At 53.0% G+C, this 23691-nt stretch overlaps 6 protein-coding genes across 6 annotated transcripts; 3 read left to right on the top strand and 3 right to left on the bottom strand.

Annotated features, from left to right (window-relative positions):
* Nucleotides 1-1026: 1026 nt before the first annotated feature.
* Nucleotides 1027-5105, top strand: MFIFM68171_09837 (uncharacterized protein; the record flags this gene model as incomplete). Its single annotated transcript, XM_071065256.1, has 4 exons — nucleotides 1027-1036; nucleotides 1259-2757; nucleotides 2958-3281; nucleotides 3918-5105. 4 exons carry the CDS (start codon nucleotides 1027-1029, stop codon nucleotides 5103-5105), a joined length of 3021 nt encoding a protein of 1006 aa, XP_070921357.1.
* A 213-nt stretch (nucleotides 5106-5318) lies between these two features.
* Nucleotides 5319-6542, bottom strand: MFIFM68171_09836 (uncharacterized protein; the record flags this gene model as incomplete). Its single annotated transcript, XM_071065255.1, has 1 exon — nucleotides 5319-6542. One exon carries the CDS (start codon nucleotides 6540-6542, stop codon nucleotides 5319-5321), a length of 1224 nt encoding a protein of 407 aa, XP_070921356.1.
* Nucleotides 6543-7463: 921 nt separating this feature from the next.
* On the bottom strand, nucleotides 7464-8049 carry MFIFM68171_09835 (uncharacterized protein; the record flags this gene model as incomplete). The annotated part of the gene is made up of 2 exons (XM_071065254.1): nucleotides 7464-7830; nucleotides 7925-8049. The coding sequence occupies 2 exons, from the start codon at nucleotides 8047-8049 to the stop codon at nucleotides 7464-7466; spliced, it is 492 nt and encodes a 163-aa protein (XP_070921355.1).
* Nucleotides 8050-8567: 518 nt separating this feature from the next.
* Nucleotides 8568-11671, top strand: MFIFM68171_09834 (uncharacterized protein; the record flags this gene model as incomplete). The annotated part of the gene is made up of 7 exons (XM_071065253.1): nucleotides 8568-8608; nucleotides 8702-9005; nucleotides 9075-9137; nucleotides 9206-9433; nucleotides 9516-9675; nucleotides 9751-11579; nucleotides 11669-11671. 7 exons carry the CDS (start codon nucleotides 8568-8570, stop codon nucleotides 11669-11671), a joined length of 2628 nt encoding a protein of 875 aa, XP_070921354.1.
* A 3801-nt stretch (nucleotides 11672-15472) lies between these two features.
* Nucleotides 15473-16646, top strand: MFIFM68171_09833 (uncharacterized protein; the record flags this gene model as incomplete). The annotated part of the gene is made up of 2 exons (XM_071065252.1): nucleotides 15473-16139; nucleotides 16207-16646. 2 exons carry the CDS (start codon nucleotides 15473-15475, stop codon nucleotides 16644-16646), a joined length of 1107 nt encoding a protein of 368 aa, XP_070921353.1.
* A 3331-nt stretch (nucleotides 16647-19977) lies between these two features.
* Nucleotides 19978-20272, bottom strand: MFIFM68171_09832 (uncharacterized protein; the record flags this gene model as incomplete). Its single annotated transcript, XM_071065251.1, has 2 exons — nucleotides 19978-20135; nucleotides 20212-20272. 2 exons carry the CDS (start codon nucleotides 20270-20272, stop codon nucleotides 19978-19980), a joined length of 219 nt encoding a protein of 72 aa, XP_070921352.1.
* Between the last annotated feature and the right edge of the window lie 3419 nt (nucleotides 20273-23691).

Raw genomic sequence — 23691 nt, 5'->3', positions numbered from 1 at the left:
GATTGCCTGTCTCATCGACCATCTGAGCGTCAAGTTCATCGGCTGCAGCAGCAGTGGCACTCTTAGATGCCTTGGTTGGTGCGTTGGGATACGGATGGGTGTTTACGTTTTTGAGATTGTTTGATACCGTCGCCTATGCCCTCGCGGTGGTAGCGTTGCGGAGATGGAGGAAGAAATGGCGGAAGCAACGGATGGAACGACTGGAGAAGTGAGTTGGCCTGTTTATTTTAATAGCCTGGTTATGTGAGACGAAATCAAGACGTAGATTCGGTGTTAGCCAAAAGGTATGCAGGAATAACCGTGGCGTCTGGTCTCTTTTTCAGACCCGAAGCTCCGGGTAACGGTCTCCACATCATTACCTGCCGTTGGCCCCAGGAACAGCTCCGGTTGGGCCCCAGGGCTCCAGGCTTAACTCCTTACAACGTAGTTATCCTTCCGCGGCCAGAGATTCGGAAAACAGTCGGGCAGACAACTCGGCCGACGCATCTCAATCTTCAATAAACGATCTACAGTCGTAACCATTCACCCCTTCAGTTGACATTGTGATACCAGATATATTCCAACCCATATGGTTCCTTGTAAACAACTTACAAAGAAATCACCACTACTAACAACAACAATCCAAGATGACCCAATCTTGACAACATCAGCACCCTACCTTTACCTAACAAGAACTGATGTACAATCCCACGCATTCTGCAAGCAATGACGAGGAGCCAGTGATAACACGTGCAGGACCCCGATCCTCACTCCCCAAACCCCACCTTAACGGGAAAGAGTCCTGTTGGGCACGGCTCAGGCATCGAATCCCGCTCTCTGCGGGGGTGCTGGCTTTTTTGTCCCTTGAATTCCCGCTTCCATCAGCATCCCTTTACCTCTCCACTAGCCGCCTCCCTCTGCCAGGCTGATCTGGTGCCCTCAGAACGAATGTCATACAAGCATCCCGTAACATCAAATTTCTAGGAACAACTCCACGGCAGGTGACGAGAATCCGGAGCCAAAGTGTCCCCACCGTCACCAAGAGACATGGCCGGCAGTAAGCGTCATCGGATTCTGCCGAGCTCGACTTGACGCTAATTATCTGGTTACAGAGATCAGCTCCTCTGCGAAGGGAAACTCTGCTCATCATTCGTTCCAGAATAATGGACTGATTACAGGAACGATAAATTTTTCAGGCATGTCCGAGGAATCCCATAATATCGCTTCGATTAACTATGATTTTGCTGACATGGAATGTAATTCGATGATTACTACACAGGGTTTGAGGACGAGAACGGACCTTGCCTGCGGGACTTGTACATTACCGACTCAGAAGCCGACAAGCAGCGGATTGAGGGTTCCAAGGGCCGTGACCTGGGAGAAGAACACCACTGGATTCTCAACAACTGCGACTTCAAGGAGTGGCGCGACGGGCAAAACACGAGCTTGCTTTGGATCAACGGTGGCCCCGGAACGGGCAAAACCATGCTCCTCTGCGGCATCTTAGATGATCTGTCCAAACGAAATACCAAGAGCTTATTGTCATTCTTCTTCTGTGAGGCTAGCAACAAGAAGACTCGAAGCGCTGAGGCCGTGTTGCGCGGCCTTCTCTTCATGCTTGCCATTAAACAGCGCTCCATCATCAAACACATAAGGAAGAAGTACGACGATGCCGGCCCTGGTATGTTCGAAGGTCCGAGCGTTTGGTACTCCCTGAGGGACATCTTCGTCGAAGTGCTGCGAGATCTGGGCAGTCGGGATGCGGACCAGGGTGTGACCTACCTTGTCGTCGACGCCCTGGACGAGTGCGAGACAGGTTTAGAAAATCTCCTCCCTCTGATTGCTACGAGCTCCGTGACGACTCCGCGCGTCAAGTGGTTAGTGACGAGCCGCTGGCAGGATAACATCGGAACGGGCCTCCAGGCGAGCTGGACCGGCCCGCGGCTCAGCCTCCGCTTGGCCGACCACGTTAGTGAGGTGTCAAACGCCGTCGAGGCTTACATCCACCGGCGCGCGTCTGAGCTCGCTGGAACACCAGCGAATAACACGGTATATCAACAAATCCGTGCGTATCTTCAAAAGAGGGCCAATGGGTCGTTCTTGCACGTCACCCTTGCAGCCCTTGAGCTAAGGACGGTTCCCCACTCCGGACTGTCGACAGCGCTGGCGAGGATGGCTTTTGACGTACAGGGGTTATACAAGCAAGCCGAGGACCGCATTCAAGGTCTGAACTGGGAAATGAGTGGCCTCTGTCGGAAGGCCCTGTCTGCCGTCGCCGTCGCCTTCCGCCCCCTGCGCGAGCAGGAGTTATACGCCCTAGCCGGTCTGCGCTCGTCCCAGGATGAGCAAGCCAAAGAAGTCTTGCGCCTCTGCAAATCCTTCTTTACCACTTCAGACGGCACTGCGAACCTCATACACCAGTCGGCCAAGGACTTCCTTCAGCGGGACAGCGCACTCTTCAGCCCGGGCCTCGAGACGGAGCATCATCGCATGTTTTTCGAGTCTCTCAGGGTCATGGAGACAACGTTACGGCGCGACATGAGGGAGGACGCGCTACTCGCAGATGAGAAGAATAAGTTAGTGGCGGCCCAGTACGCTTGCGAATATTGGGTCGAGCACCTCGTCGCGGGGGGGCAGCACACCCGCGACACGCAAACCGAGGACGCCCTCATCGGTTTCCTCCAAAGACAGTTTCTCTATTGGCTTGAATATTGTGCTCGCTTCGGAAACGTGCGAGAGTCATTGTCATCATGGCCAAGGCTTGTGGGATTTCTCAAGGTGTGTTAGTGGTAAGTTCTCTGCGCGCCAGCCCCCCCGGGGGGGGGGGGGGGGGAATAAGGAAGAGGAAACGGATATGGAGAAAAACTTAACCCTCGTGAATATCTAGGTTCACTTTTTGTTACCATACCTGACAGTATAATTATTGCGCGTCGGAAAGAGAAGTACTGAGCTTACCGTTGTATTCATTAATTACGCAGGAGAAACAAGCAAACAGTGAGCTGGCCGAGCTGTTGGTGGACGCGCACCGGTTCATGGCTTACAACGGGCAACTCATCATGGAACACCCGCTCCAGGTTTACACCTCGGCACTAATCTTCGCTCCGACCAGCAGCCGGATGCGGCTGTTCTTCCAGAAGGAGGAGCCGCCGTGGGTCACTGTCAGCTCCGGAATGGTGAGGGAGCACTGGAGCCCCTGGCTGCAGACGCTAGATGATTCGAAGTGCGGGTATATGGCCACAAAGCCCACCATAACATTCTCATTCGATAACACACGTCTAGCGTCGGTGCTAGATGGGCGCACGGTCAAGATTTGGGATTTGACGAGAGGGCAATGTCTCCGTGCTTCCGAAATAGTTGATCTGGGCTCCTGGATCTCTTTCCTGCCCGGGAGCAGTACGCTCCTCGCCATGGAAACAGGGGTACCAGAGGGAAGGGGGCAGATGGTAAAGTTTTGGGACACGGCCAAGAGCGGAGGAGACATGGTGGCCAACCTGGACTGCGGAATGATTTCCTCGGCGGCCGCTTTCTCGCCAGACGGAGTCTGGCTAGCGGTTGCGGACAGGAACCACATTAACATTTGGGATTGGGCGAAAGGCGACCGCACACTCCGTTTTCACCACAATCATGGTGCCGCTCACGTCGTTGCTTACGCGCCAAACGGCGCCATACTAGCATCGGCACACTGCAAGGAGGTGTGCATCTGGAATCCAGAATCGGGAACATGGCTACGGAGCATCGACAGCACAATACACGACCTGGCCGCGCTCTCGCCTGACGGGAAGAAACTTGTGCTAGTTAACCACATATCGCTGAAGACATGGGATCCTCACACCGGCAAACATTTGCAGATGCTTGACGTCCTGCCCGAAGGCTACTTAAAGAGCACGATCGCCTTGTCAGCGAACGGCAGCCGCTTCGCCGCCGCGCTCCACGGGGAGATCAAGATCTGGAACGTGGGGACAAGGCGCCGTCTCCGCACCATCAAGGGCTATGACTTTGAAATGCCGCTGCTTGCGTTCTCGCCTGACGGCACACGGATGGCGTCTGCCAGCGAGTCGGGACTCAAGATCTGGGACTCGTCAGGGGAGGGAGACTTTTGCGCTTCCAGGGACCACTTCCACGAGATCATTGCCATCAAGATCTCGGCGGGAGGCATGAGAATGGTGTCGGCCTCTAGAGATACGGTTAGGATCTGGAACTCAGGAGAGAGAAGTAGGAGTTGGAACCCGAATGTCTTTCGCGATGTTCAGCACATAGCGATCTCACCCAACGGGAACCTGCTCGCTTTTGCGTCAATCTACGGTGACAATATTCAGATCTGGGATCTGAAACAGGACAAGCGCATTCAAAATATACCAGAAACGGCCGTCATCGCACCGCAATTCTCACCCGATGGAACCCATGTCGCAGTCATGCCAGCCGGAGCTCGCAAGTTCCAGATCAAGCTCTGGGATCTGAGCGGGAATGGGAGATATGAACCCAGGACATTCAAGATGCATAATGATCCGTCCGAGAAGGGAACGTCAGCCCAACCCACATCTGCTTGCATCGTCTTCGCACCCGACAGCAATGGGTTGGCGGCATCGGTCGGAAACGCTATCAGCGTATGGACCTCGCTGAAGGAGTGGAGGCGCCCCTCCCTATTGCAAGCCAACCGGACCACTGCTGTCATTAGATCCCTTTGTTTTCTGCCGGGCAACCAGCGCCTCGCGGCCTCGCATGATGGTGGAGACATTAGAATCTGGGACCTGGAGAAAGTCACTTGCCTCAGGGTGTTGCAAATGGATCGGAAAAGCGTCGACATAGTTTCTTTCAAGGAAACTGCTTCAGCGACATTCCATCTCTTGACAAATACTGGCCTCATCTCGTTCGACCTGCAGGATGAAGCAGCACCAGTCAACGAATTCCGCCGTTTGGGTTATGGAATCGATCCCGACAATGGCTGGATAACAAGGGGCGACGAAAGGGTTCTGCTACTGCCGCCGGACTATCGCCCGCGCTGTGTGGCGGTAGTCCCGGGCCGGCTGCAGGAGGCATCGCCGGTCGCGGCCATTGTCCTCGGCTGCCGCTCTGGACATGTAGTATCCCTCCGCTTCTTAGACAATGGCACTTCTAGTATACAGTAACGGGGAAAGTCGGGCCCCTATTCGACTGAAGGGGTTGTCGCGAGGCACAGAGGGGTAGGCGTTTGACTTTGGCGGCTGGCACTGCTCAGATGACATGGTAGTAATTACCAAGTTCACGAGTTATCTATCTACTTGGGGATCACTACTAATAGCTACGGTATTGAAACTTCATCCTCGCACCAATATTGCTACTCCTTTAAACTGTTGCTAGAACTAGGCTCTACTATAGGCAGCTACGCGAGTTCTGGACTCACGGAGGGCTTTGATGACCTTCTGAAGCAGCTCTTCTTTGTTGTGCAGCATGTCCTCGAGCTCTCCAACCTTTCTTAAGTGGCTCTCGTAGTCCGTATTGCTCTTTGCCGTCAACTTATCAATCCGAAACTTCGCTGAGGTCAGATCCCGTCCCAGCTTCTCCTCGATCGACTCAGCCCGAGTTTTCACGGAATCCAGCTCTTGCTCCAGCTTCTTCTTGGCATCCTCGGCCATGCCGGTCCTAGCATTCGCGGCAGCCAGCTCTCCTTCCAACTTCTTCCGAGCTGCCTCAGTAGCGTCGGCCTTGGTTCTCATGGACGCCAGCTCCCCTTCCAGCTTGTTCCTAGCTACCTCAGTAGCGTCAGCCTTGTTTTTAATGAATGCCAACCCCCCCTCCAACTTTTTCCTAGCTACCTCAGTAGCGTCAGCCTTGGTTCTCATGGACGCCAGCTCCTCCTCCAACTTCTTCCTAGCATCCTCAACTGCGCCGGCCCTAGAATTCACGGCGGCCAACTCTCCTTCCAGCTTCTTCCGAGCTGCCTCAGTAGCGTCGGCCTTGGTTCTCATCAACGCCAGCTCCCCTTCCAGCTTCCTTCTAGCCGCCTCTGTAGCGTCGGCCCTGGTTTTAATGGAAGCCAGTTCCTCAGCCAGCCTTTTCCTGGCCGCTTCGGCTGTCTCGAACTTGGCATTCATGGCATTCAGCTCGTCCATCAGCTGTTGCTTGGACTTGATGGCGCTCGAAGCCGCCCCCTCTATATCGGCGTCCAGCTGAGCTATCAACTCAAGGGCTTCATGGTCGGAGGATCTGTGTTCGCCTTTTTTCTTCAGGGCCCTCTCCATCTCGAATTCCCTCTCCACCTGGCGCCTGGACTTAGCGCTCGAGGTCGCCCCCACTATATCGGCGTCCAGCTGAGCTATCAAGTCAAGGGCTTCATGGTCGGAGGATCTGTGCTCGCCTTCTTTCTTCAAGGCCGTCTCCATCTCGGGCTCCCTCTCCGCCTGCCGCTTGGCCTCCCTATCGGACTCGATCCCTTCGACAAATTGGGCGCTTATGCTGGAGAGCTTTTCCTTGACTTCTCTATCGGTACCCGCCGTTGATGGGAGACGAGAAGGAACTGATGCTTTATGGTTCTTGCCATTGACAGCGAGCGGAAAGCCCGCTGCCCTGGATGTGGCGACCGACATTTTGCTGGATGGGGCTGGTTGACTAGGGCAGACCATTTTTATTAGCTTTTTTGACACGCTCGAGGACCGGGGGCTCTACCGCGATTCTTGGGTACGGACCTTGACAGCGGGATTAGTGACAGGAAAGGAAGGTAGGGGCGTTAAAGTGCGGTGGGCGGTTTCCAAAGCGGAGTTGTGATGTGATTCAGCCGCTGTTGAGCGAGACAAGACGAGAAACTTGGTGAAGAGGGACGGGGAGAGAGCAGAGGAGAATGTGATAGCACGAGTTTTAATATTCAAGCAATCTTTTCCACCCTGGTCCCTAAGCAATCCTCGCTTGCACCCAACGGTTCCAGGATTGCTTCACAGGCTTCAATTCTTGGATACCGTAAGTTTGCGAGCCTTGAGATGGGCATATTCGTGGCTGAACAGAGCCGCGCTCAGCGCTAATATGAACCCTTCTTCAACCAATGAGAGATGGATATCCACTCCAGATAACGGCCGTGCCACATGACTCCATCCGGCCCGATGTGGACCATTCGTGCCCAAGCATGGGGTGCGTATATTCGAACAACGGAGATACTGAGGCTCGGGTGCCGCTGTCCCAGAGATTAATCATACTTTCCTCTTGCGATTGGCAGTCAGCTAGGCAGGCTGATAGCACAACGGCTTCATGTGTCTTATAGATGACGTGGACTGGTCGGGAAGTGGGGGGGAAATTGGGATGGAGAGCCACCATCCGCGCCCGATGCTGTTGTTGGAAAGGCGGAAATATCACGCGGTGAACCTAATGCGGATAAGACGAACATCTTCGATTCCTAACTTTGATACGGTGGCAAATATCGGCGACAATATCGGCAAGCCGTTCTCTCCCGTCCTTGGTGCCCTACTGTGCCGTGTCTTGGTTGTCCGCCTACTACTAGTAGTATGTCACGGTAGAGGTCAGGTGTCCCCCATGATCTCTCTCAATACCCAATCGAGCCCGTAATTCTTCAAAGTACCCGCCAGTTTTTCTTCCTTCTCCTTGAGTCGTTCGTTCTCCTGCAGTAAATCCTGGTACGTCATATCTGCCATGATCAAGGTCATCTTCTCCTTCTTGTACGTCTCTATCAGCTGCTGCACCTCTTTTTCTCGACGCTCCACTTCCTTCTCCCGATTTGCCAAATCCATCGCCACATCATCTATCTCTTTTTCCATGTCCTTTATTAAGTTGTTTACTTCTGACTCGACATCCTGGTCACTAATCTCATGGCCCAGGGGCCACCGTGAAGCCATCTCGCCGTCGCTGTTGGAGGATCCCGGCTTGAACCTAGCGTCTCCGCGTTAACTATGTCTGTAATATACCCCATGTCCTTTTGGTTATGTAGTGGGTTATGTAGTGGGTACATCAGAAGAGAGCTTACATGGACGCATCTGCCGAGGGCGAATTGCTTGCCCAACCATCGCCAGTCAACGCCGACCGATGATGTTTTGGCTTTTTGCCATGGCCACCACCCGAGTTCACTTTCTCGGTCGCCTTGGGGGCCATTGTGGGGGCGCTAGAGCCTAGCAGTAAAGCCAGAAGGGAAATGTGTCCAGCTTGGGCCGAAAACGCTGAGAATTCTCCCAATTCCCTAGGTAGGTCAACCGGGTTTCCAAGATGTGCCGGTACAACGCTTGGCAAATTTCGTTGTCTGGACGTGTGCGCATTGGATTCGATCGAGTCTTTCCGGGTGCCCCAGCGTCGTCCTGCTCAAAGGGGGATGATACACGTGTTTGTGTCTCGCTTGAGAACCTTATTTGTCAGAACCCGGCGCCACAATATACACATGTCCGTGCTGCACATGTTCTCTCTCCAGTGACAGCGAACCAGGCAGCCGCTCGGCAATCTCAACGAAAACTCTGAACTTGCTCCCAATAATTACTCCTCACTGCAATCCGTCAGCCAGTGCCCAGTGCCCAGTGCCCAACGCCCAACTAACCCTCCGAGGTTGTGTGCCCACTCCATTGCTACCTACGTTCGTACCCACTGGGTGTTTGGAGGGCGACCAGCGCCCAACAGGTGACATGGTTTCAATTCTTCATCCCGGGGACCCCCCGCGGCTCGAGTACGTCCGTGTTTTCTTTCGCGTCCCCACACGGGCTCATCAGTTTTCCGGGCGAGACTGGTTTGGATATCTAATTCTCATCGTAATCGGTAGTATTGTCCTGGTCCACGGGTTTGCCCAGCCGGTCCTCACGTGGACAGTGTTGGATGGGGAGCTCAATGGAGGTAGAGCTACAGACGGCCAGTGCTGGCCCAGGGATCATGTCCCCCATAGGATGAAGCATGCCAATGTTCTCAAATTCAAATACCGAGAATCGAGCACTCGCCCCTACCAGCGAGAGAAGCTGTCTCGTATTTCGCGCGAGCTTCTGGAACAGGTCAAGAAGCACCGTGGAGTGGACGAGTCTCGCCCTATTGTGTGGGTTGGACACAGTGCAGGCGGCATCGTCATCAAAGACGTAGGCATAATACCGTTCAGGACCGTTGTATCGGACCCATTTTAACATCTGACCTGAGCTCCTGGATAGGCCATTGTAACCGCACGCTGTACTAAGCGATACCAAAATATATTTCATTCCACCTATGGCGTGGTAAGTGTTCACCACCCGCACCTGGTAATTGCATCCGGGTCCAATAGCAGCTCAACTGCCCAACGCAGGTTTTTTTCGCCACTCCTCACCACAGTCACGATGGTGCGTCTTGGAGAGAGACGGTCTGCAGAATCTTCGACGCAACACCCATGTTCGCTGCCACGAACACAAAGGCGGACCCAACCCGGCTGCTGCCTGACGATGACAGCGACGGGCTGGAACAAATCGCGCGAGAATTTGCATCCATCTCGAACGGTAGGATCACAGTCGTGAGCTTTGATGAGGAGAGCGCAACGGTTAGTTACTGGCTCCTTCTAGGATTCACCTCGGCTCTCTCAAGCTGCATGTTTGGGGACCATGCAACTGAAGCCATGGCAGGTTGTGAACAATAGACAGTGCGGGTTGGAGCAGCACCGCGAGACACTGCCTCGAGACCACTTCCAAATATGTGTATTCGACAAAGACAAGCACAAGCAGCATCTCGATCGTGTTTGGGAAGTGATCGAGGATATCGAGACAAGATCGCAGAGAGCTCAAGGTCAGCGGACGACTTCCGGATCCATTAAGCCCATGATACTGATGTTTAGGTACTGCTATCCTTTTCCCACTGCAGATTTTGATAATGACGACAGGGAGGCCATCCGGTGGCTGGGTATCGCTAAGATGAGGTCAACCTCAACTCTACAACGCGTCCAGCCCACCGCAGGTACGTGCAATTGGATCAGGGGTCAAGACGAGTTCATGGCCTGGCAGAACGGGTCGGAGCGGCTACTCTGGATTTACGGGCGCCTTGGCGCCGGGAAGACCTGCTTGGCCAGGCATATTGTGGAGTTCGTCAGCTCCGGCGACGGCTCCAACTCCTCTGGGGAGATTTTGGCCGATTGCTTCCTCGACGACATAAAAATCGGCTACAAGAACCCCAAGTCGGTGCTTGTGTGGCTGATGTACGAGGTTTTCAGCGCCCGCAGAGAGCTAATCCGGTCCTGCCTCACCGATCATTATAAAAGACTCAAACGTCATGGCGATGCTCCCGATTTGAACTTTAAAAGCGTAAAGGAGATCTGGGAAGGCCTTCTGAGAACTTTACAAGAGCATAGCGGAGGGAGAGGGAATGGCTATTCCTATACTCTCCTCGTTGATGGCATCGACCAATGCCTTGGCAATGATATCTCGGCTGGATTGGAGGACCTCCGGATCTTTTTTGAATGCATAACCGGAAAGGGCGATGCGTTTCGGGTGTTGATACTCTCTCAGGATAATGAGGATCTTCGTGGGATACAGCCAAAAAACCCCTTCCGTCTGTTCGAGATGGGGGTGGCGCATACCGAATCAGACATCCGCGCCACCGTGAACGAAGGGGCTAAGTCCATCGCGTACAAATATCGCTGCGACAGGGATAGCATCGTGCGGGAGATTATGAATCGCGCAAATGGCATGTACCTCTGGGCCAGCATGGTTCTGGACGAAGTCATAAGGATGCCGACATCGTCGGAAGAACCGATAAAGCTCATCAGAAGCATGCCCTCGTCCCTGATGGGGCTCTACGACAACATACTTGAGCGCAGCAGTGCTCGGGCTAAATCTGACTCCGCCGGGGTGGTGGGCCGAAAGTACTCGAAGCATGTGTTCTTCTGGATAGCTTACCAGCTCCACGGCATGAATGAGCAGGAGATGCGGACAGGAATCTCCTTGGTTGAGGCGGTTGGGCTGCCACCGCAGCCGGCAACACCCAGGTCCTCAGGGTTGCGCCTGAGGCGAATAACAGAGGCGGACTTGGACAACGGGGAGACAGCTCAGAGACTGCACGAAACAAATCTTGGACGTGATATCATGCGCGTCTGCGGCGCGCTAGTCGCTTTTACAGAGGAGGAAACTTTTGTTCCCACCCACCACACGGTGCAAGAATACCTGGTAACGCCAACCGAAATTCTCGAGAGGAGATATCGCAGCACCCTGAACAATCACCGGAATTACCACTTCAGCAACCGAGACGCGGACACAATCATCCGTCACGTCTGCACAAGATACCTCCTTCTCTCGTATTTCAAGACGCCGGGCCCGGTGGGATCGGCGCAGGAGTGGGAAAGCAAGGTCTCCAGGCGCATTGAAGAGCACCCGTTCAGCCGCTACGCGGCACGTAGCTGGCTCAGACATGCCCACTTGTCCGACCAACCCTTTCATCTGGGCGCAAACGCCAACTTTGCGGGCGGCTCGGATTATCAGAAGCTTCTGAAACCGAAGGAAGACACAAAGGGATGCGCTCAGAGCTGGATGGAGATATGGTGGTATTTTGAGAAGTGGCCCCGCCTGCCCTTTCCACCCGAAGTTAATGATTTGCCCCTCGAGACCTTTGTGCCCGGAAAAGATCCAATCTCCCGGCCGCAGTGGACCAAGACGCGCGATAACACGGACGATCACGGGGGCGATGGAGTCGCTGATCGGGTAAATGAAGAGAATGATAGGGGCGGTGAAGACAATCACGGGGCCAATGAAGTCTCTGATGGGGGACATGAAGACGGTGATGGGGACAGTGAAGACGATCATGGAGGTAATGAAGTTGCTAATGGGGGACATGAAGACGATGGTGGGAATGGTGAAGATATTCACGGGGGCAATGAAGTCTCTGATGGGGGAAATGAAAACGATAATGGGGACGGTGAAGAGGGCAGTGAAGTTGCTGACGGGAACGGTGAAGACGATCACGGGGGCAATGAAGTCTCTGATGGGGGAAATGGAAACGATAATGGGGACAGTGAAGACGGTGGTGAAGTCGCTGACGGGCACGGTGAAGACGATCACGGGGGTAATGAAGTCGCTAATGGGGGCAATGAAGATGGCACAGCCTCGCCACAGCCCCAGTCCCAGGAAAGCTGTTGCCGTCGTTACTTGTGTTGCAGCTGTTGCAGCTGTATGTAATGAGAGCTACAATAAGTGGCTACTGGAGTGCCCCGACCCCCTTCGATTTAGTTCCATTCCTTAGATCTAGAATATTCACAACATCTTAGTTGTCCAGTCCTTTTTGCTCAATTACCGGGCGCTGACTAAATTCTCTTCACCGTATATATAAGCTCGCCTACAATGCCGTTCGGCAGTACCGCAAAGTTTCCAGGGCTTGAGGCTATCCGTAGAAAGCACCTGTACCCGGTTGATTGGGAATAGGCGCCCCGTCCCTAGAAGCCAGCAGTCTGGACTGAGAAGATGCTGAAACCTATAGTAGATAGAAAAGCTACGATTAAAGAGAAGGATGTTGATTTAAAAGAGGTTGTCTAAGGGGCCTAGACAAAGCTGTATCTAACTATAACGTATCTTATAAGCGAGCGCCGCATATAAGCGAGCGCCGCATTTTCCCACACGACGCGTCACCTCTATACTTAACACCAATTTTCTTGACAACCCAATATGCCTTCCACTTCAAATGAAGCTAGGGTAATCTTGGCCGTTGAAGCTATTCAGAACAACCCAAAACTTAGTATACGAGCCGCAGCAAAGATCTACAACGTTGCCGACCGAACTATCCGTCGTCGACACTCCGGCCGGCCTGCACGACGCGATCTTCCAGCCAACTCGCGGAAGCTTACCAATCTAGAAGAGAAGACAATAGTCCAGTATATAATTGAGCTATATAAGCGAGCTTTTCCGCCAAGGCTATCTAGCGTGGAAGATATGGCCAACCAACTACTACGCGTACGCGACGCGCCCCCTGTCGGTTAGCTCTGGGCCTACAACTTCGTCAAACGCCAGCCAGAGCTCCGTACGCGTTGGTCGCGTAGATACGACTACTAGAGGGCCAAATACGAAGATCCAAAGGTTATTGGCAAGTAGTTCACGCTTATACGGAATACCAAGGCTAAGTACGGTATTGTAGATAACGATATCTATAACTTCGACGAGACTGGGTTTATGATGGGTATTATTTTTGTAGGCATAGTAGTTACGACCTCGGATAGCCGTAGCAAGGCAAAACTAGTCCAGCTTAGCAACCGCGAATGGGTAACGGTGATCCAGGGCGTCAATGCCCTCGGCTGGACTATCCCTCCGTTTATCATCTTAGCCGCGCAATACCACCTCGCTAACTGGTATACCGAGTACAACCTCCCGGCCGACTGGCGTATCGCAACTACCGACAATGGCTGGACTACCAACGCGGTAGGCCTAGATTGGATCAAACACTTCGATATCCATACAGCGCCTCATACGAAAGGCAAATACCGGTTGTTGATCCTCGACAGCTACGAAAGCTACTACTCGACCGAATTCGAGCTCTACTGCCAGCAGAACAATATTATTACGCTCTATATGCCTCCGCATTCTTCGTACTTCCTCCAGCCACTTGATGTTGGCTGCTTTGGACCGCTGAAGCAGGTGTATGGTCGCCAGATTGAAGACTTGATACGCATGCATATCAACCACGTCAGCAAGCTCGAGTTCCTATGCGCCTTTCGCGAGGCTTTCTTTGCCTCCATTACCGAGAGAAATATCCAGGGCGGCTTTGCAGGGGCCGGCCTTATACCATACGATCCAGAGAGGGTGCTTTCCAAGCTGGATATAAAGTTTCGTACGCCAACACCTCCAACCTCACGGCCTGGCACTGCACAATCTTGGGTCTTCCAGACACCACACAACCCTAGGGAAGCCGAATCGCAGTCAACTCTCATCAAGGCTCGTATTTCCAACCATCAAAATAGCTCCCCGACTTCGATGTTGGCTGCTATAGACCAACTGGCTAAAGGTACAATAGCCGTGATGCACGAGGTGGCCCTCCTTCGGTCAGAGGTCTTTTCGCTTCGCAAGGCCAACGAGGCACTAAGCAAGCGCCGGAGAGCCAAAAGAATACGTATACAGCTTGGAGGATCACTTGCAGTATAAGATGTAAAGGATCTACTTGACCAGAAGGCTGTAGGTGGGGAGGCAGTACAAGAGATACAGCAGGATAGTAGTAGTGCAGGGGGGGTTCGTACGAAGGTTCGGTGCTGTGGTGTATGCGGCAAGCCTGGCTATAATGCCCGTACTTGCCAGGAGGCTGCAGAATCATCTGATTCAGCTGTTTCCGATGTAATTATAGTTGGTTCCAAGTATTGTTGTATTGTAATTGAAGATAGTTGTTCTTGGCTAGGTAGAAGTGCGGCGTTCGCTTATATGCGGCGCTCGCTTATAAGATACGTTAGCTAGGTTTATATATTGAGTTAGGGAAAACTGTCTGTAGAGGGGAAAGTCTCTCTAGTTTAGAGAGCTACACTTTGCTATATAGCGCCCTAGGGGCTAGAACTTGCTGTAGGCCATTTTTCATTCATATTATAAGCGGAACCGTCCTAGCTATTACTCCTGAAATATGGTAATAAATCTAGTACTCTTTTCTATACTTGTTAAAAGCTCAATTAACGAGCTTTCTTTACATATAAAGCGACCTCCCCCTGATCAGAGGGGGCTCTATTTGTATATATTGTTTTAGCCTTGTTTAGGTTGCAGGGACCTAATTTGCAATAGTATCGCCTCGCCTGTCTTATCTATCTTGTCTGCTTAGCACTCGGCCACCTTTGCCCTCCCCGTTATTTTTGATAGCAATGTAGGTGAAGATGTGTGTTTCTGCACCATTTCAACATATTGTTCACTGATGAGGCTTTATAGAAGTATCTAAATACTGCAATACCTCAAAGCTCCCTAGTGAGCTGGAAGCGCTATACATTGGGATCTCGAGCCCTCTGATCAGAGGGCAGGGCTTACTAGGATGCGGGACGTGGGATCCAAGTTGGGAGGAGAGGACCCATTCTTATTCTCATACTCAAATACGGCCGTCTGGGCCATCGTCCATTTCGACGGACATCAATACACACACTTTCTTTCGCACTTGTTGCTCTCGACATGATTCGGTGCGTCTGGCCGGCGCCGTCTGTACCGGTGTCAATGAAATCACACAGGTGAATTATGTTTGAGGCCGTTGGTTACCGAAACATGTCGAAGTGGGAGTTGCGGGACGAGGTCTAGAATACCAAGCAGGAGATACAGAGCTTCTCGTTGATGGATGTTGCCGCAGATGTTCTGTTCTACGGCTCTGATTGGCCTGTCTGAGCAATGATTTTGTTGCGAGCCGCTTCTAGCAGTTTCTGTGTGAAGTTTGGGGGAAGAACTGTGCAGCACAGACAGGACATCAGACATTGGATGAAATCGTCGGAGGTCTGTCTGACTGGTTGTTTTAATTGTTTTGGTTGGGTCTTCGGCTAGATGTAGGCCTCAATGCGTGTTTTTGGACACGCCCAGAAAGTGGAAAAGTCCTAGGCAAGGCTCTCGATTTTCCTGTTCAACTTTCTCAATCCGTCTTGTATAAACGTTGCAAAAGGATGTGCAACTATACCATGGATCCCGATGGGGATGTCATCCTCACACTCGAGTATCCTAATGATCCGTTTGCTCCGGAATGTGGGGCCGTCTCCACCCCCGCCCAAAACCCAGATTTAACTGCCTCGGCCAAGAGTTACAGCACCCCGAAAGCATTTTCCGTTCAGGACATCGCAGAACCGGAAGGTGGCAATAAAACGGAGCCAGTGACTTTCCGCGTTTCGTCACGCCACCTTGCCTTGGCCTCGCCAGTCTTCAGATCGGCTTTCACCGGGGGATGGAAGGAGAGCACAAAGACCGAGGGTGAACTCCAAATCAACTCAGAGGGATGGGATACCACAGCACTCAGCATCTTTCTAAACACCATTCACTGCAAGTACAGGCAGGTGCCGAGGTACTTGGAATTGGAGATGCTCGCAAAGGTTGCCGTCATTGTCGATTACTACGCCGCGCACGAGGCGATGGAGATTCTCAGCCCCATTTGGATCTCTAATCTGAGAGCCTCGCTTCCCACCACCACGTGCCATAACAGGACTATTGCACTGTGGATTTGCATCTCCTGGGTATTCGGCGACTCTAGAGCCTTTGAGACCGCGACCAGGACTGCTATTCACCACGGCTGTTCAAATATGACGGACTTTGGTCTCCCGATTCCGGAGCGAGTCATTGGTAAGACGTAACAGCAGCATGTCACATCGCCTTGATAAAAATTGACTGATGATATTTCCCCCAATAGAACACATCAACAGAGATAGAAAGCTCCAAGTCAACAGCGTCTTCGACGGACTGAGTGGGCTTCGGGAAGACTTGCTCCTTGGCCGCAAAGGCTGTGGAGTTGAATGTAGGACGATGCAGGTCGGGGCGGTAACCATGTTGCTAAACAGAACCGACCTCCTGAATCACTCCTCGGAGAAGGATTACCAAGCGCTCAGCGTTGGAGAGTTGCTCAACGAGGTTGAGGCGGCGGTGTGCCCCATTTGGTATGGCTATCATCGTAAGAAACAGCTCACTCATGAACCTCACGGGTGTCCCGGGAACGCTTTCGATACCGCAACCGGGTCAATCGCCGCTGAGCTGAATAGTAAATGGTGGGGTTTGAATATCAGGGACTATGCCAGAAGTGCTACCTGGTCAAAGTACTGGGGCGGCCAAGGTTGTTTCCTAGAAGAAACTTAGAGCGAAAATCTATGATGGACGGATACTGAGTTGTCGCCCCACAATGGATGGGTTTCACGTAGTTATACTTTTGGGCCGTAGCTTAGTAATGTATCTTGTGTTTACATTGTGCTTGCACTGTAGCAGACATATTTCTTTCCTCATTAAACCGGTACTTATCGCTGTTTTACAACACCACCTGAAGAACCCTATGTTTATATGCGGTCCTCTTCAGGGATGCAACTGCCTATAGCCTTCGGTCGCCTTTTCCCCAGGAGCAGAGCAGCAAAAACAATACCTTAAACGACGGCTATCCCTTTCCCTTCTCAAAAAGTCACATCTCCCCACCGAACACAGTACTTCCTATTCCGCAGAATATCAAGGAAAGGAACAAGGGCTGCAACTGCAAGACGCAGTTCAAGACATTCCGACATACAATATGAGTATAGATACCACAGTGCTTTGGTAGCCGCTTCACGGAAACTTAATTGCACTGATCAGGAACGTCGGTGACGGCACAGTTGAGATTCCAACCCAGCTACAAGTGAATTGATCTATTTCAACAGAGGTCGCACCTAGTGGCCAACCCCTTGCAGCTTAGGTACGGAGAGCATTCCGTCGGTCTAACGTCGCTCCGAGAAAGGTACCTCAGCCAACCTATCGAGGGCGTCGACTTAAACCCTTACTCACCACACACATCGGCTCGCCCACAATGCCGTTCGGCGATACCGCAAAGTCTTCAGGACTCGAGGCTATCCGCAGCAAGCACCTACACCCCGGCTGATTAGGAATAGGTATCCCATCCCAGAAGCCAGTAGCCAGGGCTGAGAAGGTTTCTAATACCTATAGTAGATACGGAAGCAACAGTGAAAGGGAAGGATACTGTTATAGAGAAGACAGTCTGAGGAGGATAAGTCTAAGCAGAGCCTTGATAAAGACATGTCTGACCACGGCCAGGTTTATGCATTACATGACCAACCTACTGGTCAGTAGCTAATAATATGACCATCTAGCCCTGGTGACCCCCGGACTGGCTGCCCTTTCATTGCCTTCATTGCTGCCATGAACACGTTTATAGATACCGGATGGTTAAGCTGGATGGTGTGGTTGTTAGCCTTGTTTCCCTCTATTCTGATGGTGGCCACATTTTCCCAAACATCGACTCCCCGGATGGCCGAATTGAGAAGCAGTGCGCCACATCTCCGCGTCGATACACACCCGGATAATCCTCAACTGCCCAGCAGCAACGACTCTTCGTGCGACTCCCCCAACCAGTTGTCGCTCCCAGATAAAACAGCGGAAGACATCACCCGAGCATAATACCGGCCCCCAGTTATCGGATGGACAATCAAACGTTACCAAGACTTTCTCTTGATAGCCAAGTCTGAGCATTTGTTCATCGGCAGTGGTAGTGACAAGAAATTTCGAAACGCTGTTTTCCAACGCCAGTTATCTGGGGCGGCTTCGCCTGGAGAGATCAGGACAGCTCCCTGCATCGGGCTCTCGGACCATACGTAGTTACCCGCCTCTCAACGATGGCACCGATATAAATGCTACGGGCGAACGCCCCCTTCTGGAACGAAGAGCAGTTGTATCAGGTAGTTTTCACGGGCTTCTCAATGATCATCCTACATTCCCTATTCAGTTAGGTACCGACACGCTAGGGCCGCTAATCCAGCCATCTCCGATATCCTCGGAGGCCAGGCCGTATGTGTTGCCTAGGAATTGGGCCACAACCCGTCATCCAGCCAATTGGGACATGTGCCATCGGCTCCGTCAAACTCCAAGTTCACTTGGCTCTCGCCAAAAGCCCCAGACTCATGAACCGGTGTAGTAGTTAGAGCACCATCCTCAGCGGTGCCCTCCTCCACTTCTGGCACACCACCGCCATTGGAACTTGAACTTACCCCAACGGCTGTTGGCTCAAGAGCCCTCAATTTGGGATCGGCCGCTGGCATGCGGGATTTCGAGCGCAATCGTTCGTATATCTCACGCAGTGCAGCCTCGACCAACGCCACTACTTGTGACTTGGAGATTGTCTGGTCAACCGGGAAGGTGGAGTCCAACCTTTGCCGAAGAAAGGGCGAGAGCTCTTGTTGCAAAAATTCGTTGAACTCGGCGGCTGAAGGCTCTCTGGCGGGTTTCGGACTCGGCGTATCCCAGTCTAGTTGGTAAGTGTAAGCGGTGCGAGCCCACCAAATGCTGGGTAGGGCTGGTGATGCAAGTTGGGACTTATACGGACATGGCAAATCATCGTCCTTGACTTCGGGCCAAAGGATCTTGTAAACTCGTAGACACTTGTCATACTCGCTGCCGGCCCGCTTCTTCACTTTGAGCAGTTTCAGTTGGTTGCTGTCGATTCCTTTCGTCGGTAGCCGCTCACGAATTTGGCATGGTGGGTCGGATCTTTGATGCTCGACAAGCCGGTTCACGTCGGCAAACGGTTCGCTGCACCGATAGCATCTCTCTGGTTCGAGGTGTTGCCGACAGAGATGCCCCTTTGCCACGGATTAGTTCTTGAGGCTTAATCTTGAGACGAGGCACGTACTTCAGCCGGTGGTCATTCCGCTATGCACCGAGGCAACTTCTTTTGTGTATGAAAACCCACGGAAACATCTTCATGAATAGGCATCCGAACATTATGTCAGTATTCTCGGAACCCTTCGCCGCTTTGGGAGGCCGTCGTGGACCCTCTCCATCACTATCGCCGTTGTTCCCTTCATCATCTTCGTCTTCTCGGCGTCTTTTTCCTCTTGGATGGTGGGCGTTGTCGGCTGCAGTTGCATCAGACCTGCCGTCATGGATCGGAGCCGCTGCAGGTACGCCATCTGGACCAGGGGTTGCTTCTGTCTTCTTGCAGTGACCGGTCAGAATCACAGCGGACTGGACCTGGGACTCTGGGGTTAGCAAGGCCGCCCGCACGGATGAAACGACCTTATCCCAAAGCCCCCCCCGTGACGATGAACCAGAAGTGTTCCAGAGATCTTCGTCCATCCCGCTGAGCGCCTGCAAAAGGTCGGTAGGACGGGTGAGCTCGCTTGGATCCTGCGGTTGTGACTCTGAGTCCGTATCCGGGAAATCTGAACCTGAAGCTGGAGAGTTCTCCGAGTCGCACGGTTCCTCGTGCTCTTTCGTAGTGAGCTCAGTCGAGAAACCTATATCTGCCCCACCCATTAGATGCCTGCAGCAAAATATGGTCTACGCAGGACGGATTCTATTCACTTACAAGGTGAAGGTATATCCATGCCTGGGAAGAGAGCTTCGAATAACTTCGTCCATAAGTCCTCCATTCCTTGGCGGTCGACTTGAGTACCTCGAACATTCTGAACTCGTAACCTTTGAGCTTCAATCTTCACAGCAGGCTGCTGAAAAGGTTGAATGGTGCAGATATCGTGTTTTCGCTGGTGGTTTTCGGGGTCCAATTTCCCTTCGAACTCTTGGAAGCACCGGGCGCACTGGCCCAGGTTGAGGGAATACCCTGAGAAGCCATGAGATCGGTAAACGTGTTGTCTTGAAAACAAGGTTTAGCTGTGCTTGAAAGCAAATCGTGGATACCGGGGACGAATCGCTCGGAACTACCACCTACCTAACTCGGCTGGCCCTGCTGAAACCTCTGTTTTGACAGGCGTGCGACTGTTGCGGGTCATGCTTGTAGAAAGGACAGGCGAACAGCAGGTTCACGTCGTTGGATTCAACTCCAGGCCTTTCCTCGCGGTTCTTCGGGTCGCCATCATCGTCACCGTCGCCGTCCTCGCCAGACCCAACCCCGTTGTCTCCGGCGGTTCGGTTTGGACGATGCGCAATCGCGGGTACTGCAGGATCGCTCTGGCTATGAGCAGAGCCTGAGAGTTGCGAGTTGTTGACTGGGTCTTGACGCTGGACAGTGCTGAGACGGAGAGCACCATCCTCGGTGTTTCCATACTCGACAAATCCCTGTCGTTTTGTCGCTAACAAAGAGTTGCAGAACTGCCCTATCCACGAGGGAGTTGGCGGGCGGAGCGTGGGCGGGAATGGGGTCGATCCTGCTAAGCGACTTGGGTCCGCAGCACACGGAAGTCGCGAAGAGTGCGATGCGAAGGGATCGGTTTGGCGCTGAAGACTACGGGCGGCTGCTATTGCGACTGGTGGCGCTGGCGCTGGCGCTGGCGCTGGCTCGGTGCCGTTGAATGGATTCGGCTAGGGTATTGAATTTGGAGCTGTGCTCGAGTAGCTGAGAACGGTGACGTTTGTGGAAGACCTAAGTAGAGATTCGAGCTCTGAAGGCCTTTTGTTTTTGTAATCATGTATCCGCCGTGGGCTGGCCAGATTTAACGGCTCTCCCAATCGGGCCTAGCGCCGCGCTGGACTGCCCTCGCCTAGCATGCCCGCCGGGGCGCTCTTTTCCGACGCTGCATGTACTGTATGCCCAAATTCTGCCTCTCGTGTTCCCCAAGTGCACATATTACCCGCCTATTTCTGCACCATAGCGCTGCCGGGGTGTGCTCAGATTCGTGGCAGTACAGCATTGGTGCGGTATAACGGTAGTTCCGGGTTGCAAGTCCCGACAAATTCCCACGATCCTTTAGGATAGGAATGTGAGTAAGTATGTACTTGGCTAGCTCGTCTAGAGCCGGTTGCTACCATTTCTTTGACGAACGCTTTTGCATCACGCGCCGCGTAAACAGACAAAGCCTGCGATCAGAGCGGCAGACCACATCCGCCATCGGTGCCACGACGCGTTCAGACAACTGACCATGGGCGGCGCCTCCTCGAGCGCGGCCTCCATGGAGCCATCACACGGAGGGCGGCTTGTTCCCGTTGACGCAGATGCTATCGCAGTGGAACATCTCTGCCAGGCCTGCGAAAAATGCGTGCGGTACTGCGGCGTAAAATTCCCTACCTGGGTGCTCACGATTGATGGTGTGGCCCGCCGAAACGATATGGACCGCAAACCCAAGGGCACTCATTCCACTTACGCCAGCTTTGCTGCGGCCGTCCGAGAAGGGTGCTTTGTCTGCACTGCCCTGTGCCGGAGCATGGCGGAAGGGATGCTGCGTGCGGTAGAGGCATCAGACTGGGATTCAAGCCACGACCGACTGACTTCGTTTGGCTCGCGGTATCTGGTTGGTGACGACGACCTGTTCTCGTGCCGCCTCACTTTTTCGATATCATTACCGTCAGGAATGCATTCAGAGGACGGGGGACGCACCCAAGTCACACAGAGCTTCATCTTACAACGGGAGGGTTCGTCGCTGCCGTTGGCTTCCTTTGCATTGCAATAGCACAACTGATCAGGGTAATCATCGTAGAGCCGACGTCAATAACCTCTATCAACCGAGTGACTGCTGGCTCCACGGACTCTGCAGCAACGTGGGCATTTGCGCTCAAAAAACTGGCCGAATGCCGCCTCAACCATAGCGCGTGCCGCGTTAACAACAATCACGGGCTAGAAACATCCTCGACATCGAGGGCATGGTACCCGACGCGGCTAGTGGACGTCGGGGACCCGGAGTCGGGCCGAAATCATGTTAGGCTCATTGAGACATCAAGGATGATGCCCCAAGGCCCGTACGTAACGCTGAGCCATCGCTGGGGAGACCCTGCTGCTATGGTCAAACTCGAGACACTAAACTTGGCGAGTTTTCTGCATCAAATCCCTGCTCTTCCGGCAACACTCGAGGATGCAATCGTAGCTACCAGGAGGCTTGGAGTTCGATATATATGGATCGATTGCTTATGCATTCTCCAAGACGACACGACGGACTGGGAGCGAGAATCGGGCACCATGGCCGATGTCTATAGGAACGGTCTATGCAATATCGCAGCCACCGCGTCAATGGGCCCGAATGAGGGTCTTTTTCGAAGTAGAGACGACGTCTTGCCGGGAATATCTACGAGCAATCCCGACTACCCGGAGGCAGAGTTGGTGCTCATCAAGGAAGACGAGCTCTTGGAGCATGAGGCCGATAGAGCCCCACTACAAAAGGTTAGAATCCAGTCCTCCCTCTCTCCCGGTCGGTCCGTCAGACACTGGGCATGCTTAATGAGAAGAGTCACAGCGAGGCTGGGTATTACAAGAACGCCTTCTCTCTGCGCGGGTCCTCCATTTCTCTTACCGACAACTCGTATGGGAGTGCAATGAGCTCTTGGCTTCAGAAAGCTTTCCGAATGGCTTTCCTCGGACCTGGGCTGAAAGTGCTGCCAAGCGCCTGAATACCAGACCCTACCGTGGCCGAAATCAGTCTATAGGCAATAGGCTGCTAGAGTTGTGGGGTGACATTGTTTATCGGTACACGTCTGCCGACTTGACATATCGCTCGGATCTCCTGCCGGCTCTCTCAGGTATCGCAAAATACCTCGGAATTCTCTTCGGCGCAACCTACCTTGCCGGAGTGTGGAAGCCACCTGGGAACGGTTTCCCGGCACATCTAGGTTGGAGGTGCGAGACCCCTAAAGCACGACCGGCCAAGTACCGAGCGCCTTCATGGAGCTGGGCCTCTACGGACGGTCATGTTATTCTCGATCCTCTCACCAACCCGACGGCCAACGTGACGTGCACATTGGGAGAAGTGGAAGCCGGAGCAAAGATACTCGACGCTCAAGTCATGCCTGACACGTCCGATCCTACGGGAAGCGTCTCGTCCGGATTCCTTGTTGTCCAGGGCCCTCTTAACGAGATAATTGTACGGCCTGGAGAACGCCCAACACTGGTTGGAAGTAGCTGGAGTTTGACGCTGTTCCTAGACGAACCTCTAGCGGAAGAACGGCGGCTGTATACGTTGCCGCTTTACAAGTACGACGCATACGACTCATACGATCCAATGGGCATATATACGGACTATTTTGTTTTCGTTTTCTTGGTTCTTTCGCCCTTAGAGACGCTACCGAATTGTCTAGTTCGTGTTGGATTGGCTCGGATTGTTGAGCTACAGGCTGATGGGGATCCAGAAATATGGAATAAAGTTGTTAACGGGGCTCATGCGCCGTGTGAGGAGTTCTGTGTAACTTCGGGGCATTTGGTTCGAATTTTATGACGCATTGAGGCTAATGGTTGCCTGAGAGTAGCTATATATTTTGAGAACATGAT

Source organism: Madurella fahalii, assembly GCF_045866475.1.
Source record: "Madurella fahalii IFM 68171 DNA, scaffold_5, whole genome shotgun sequence".
Taxonomy (NCBI): Eukaryota; Fungi; Ascomycota; class Sordariomycetes; order Sordariales; genus Madurella; species Madurella fahalii.
The sequence above is the reverse complement of the archived record's forward strand: the minus strand, read 5'-3'. Positions and strand labels throughout refer to the sequence as shown.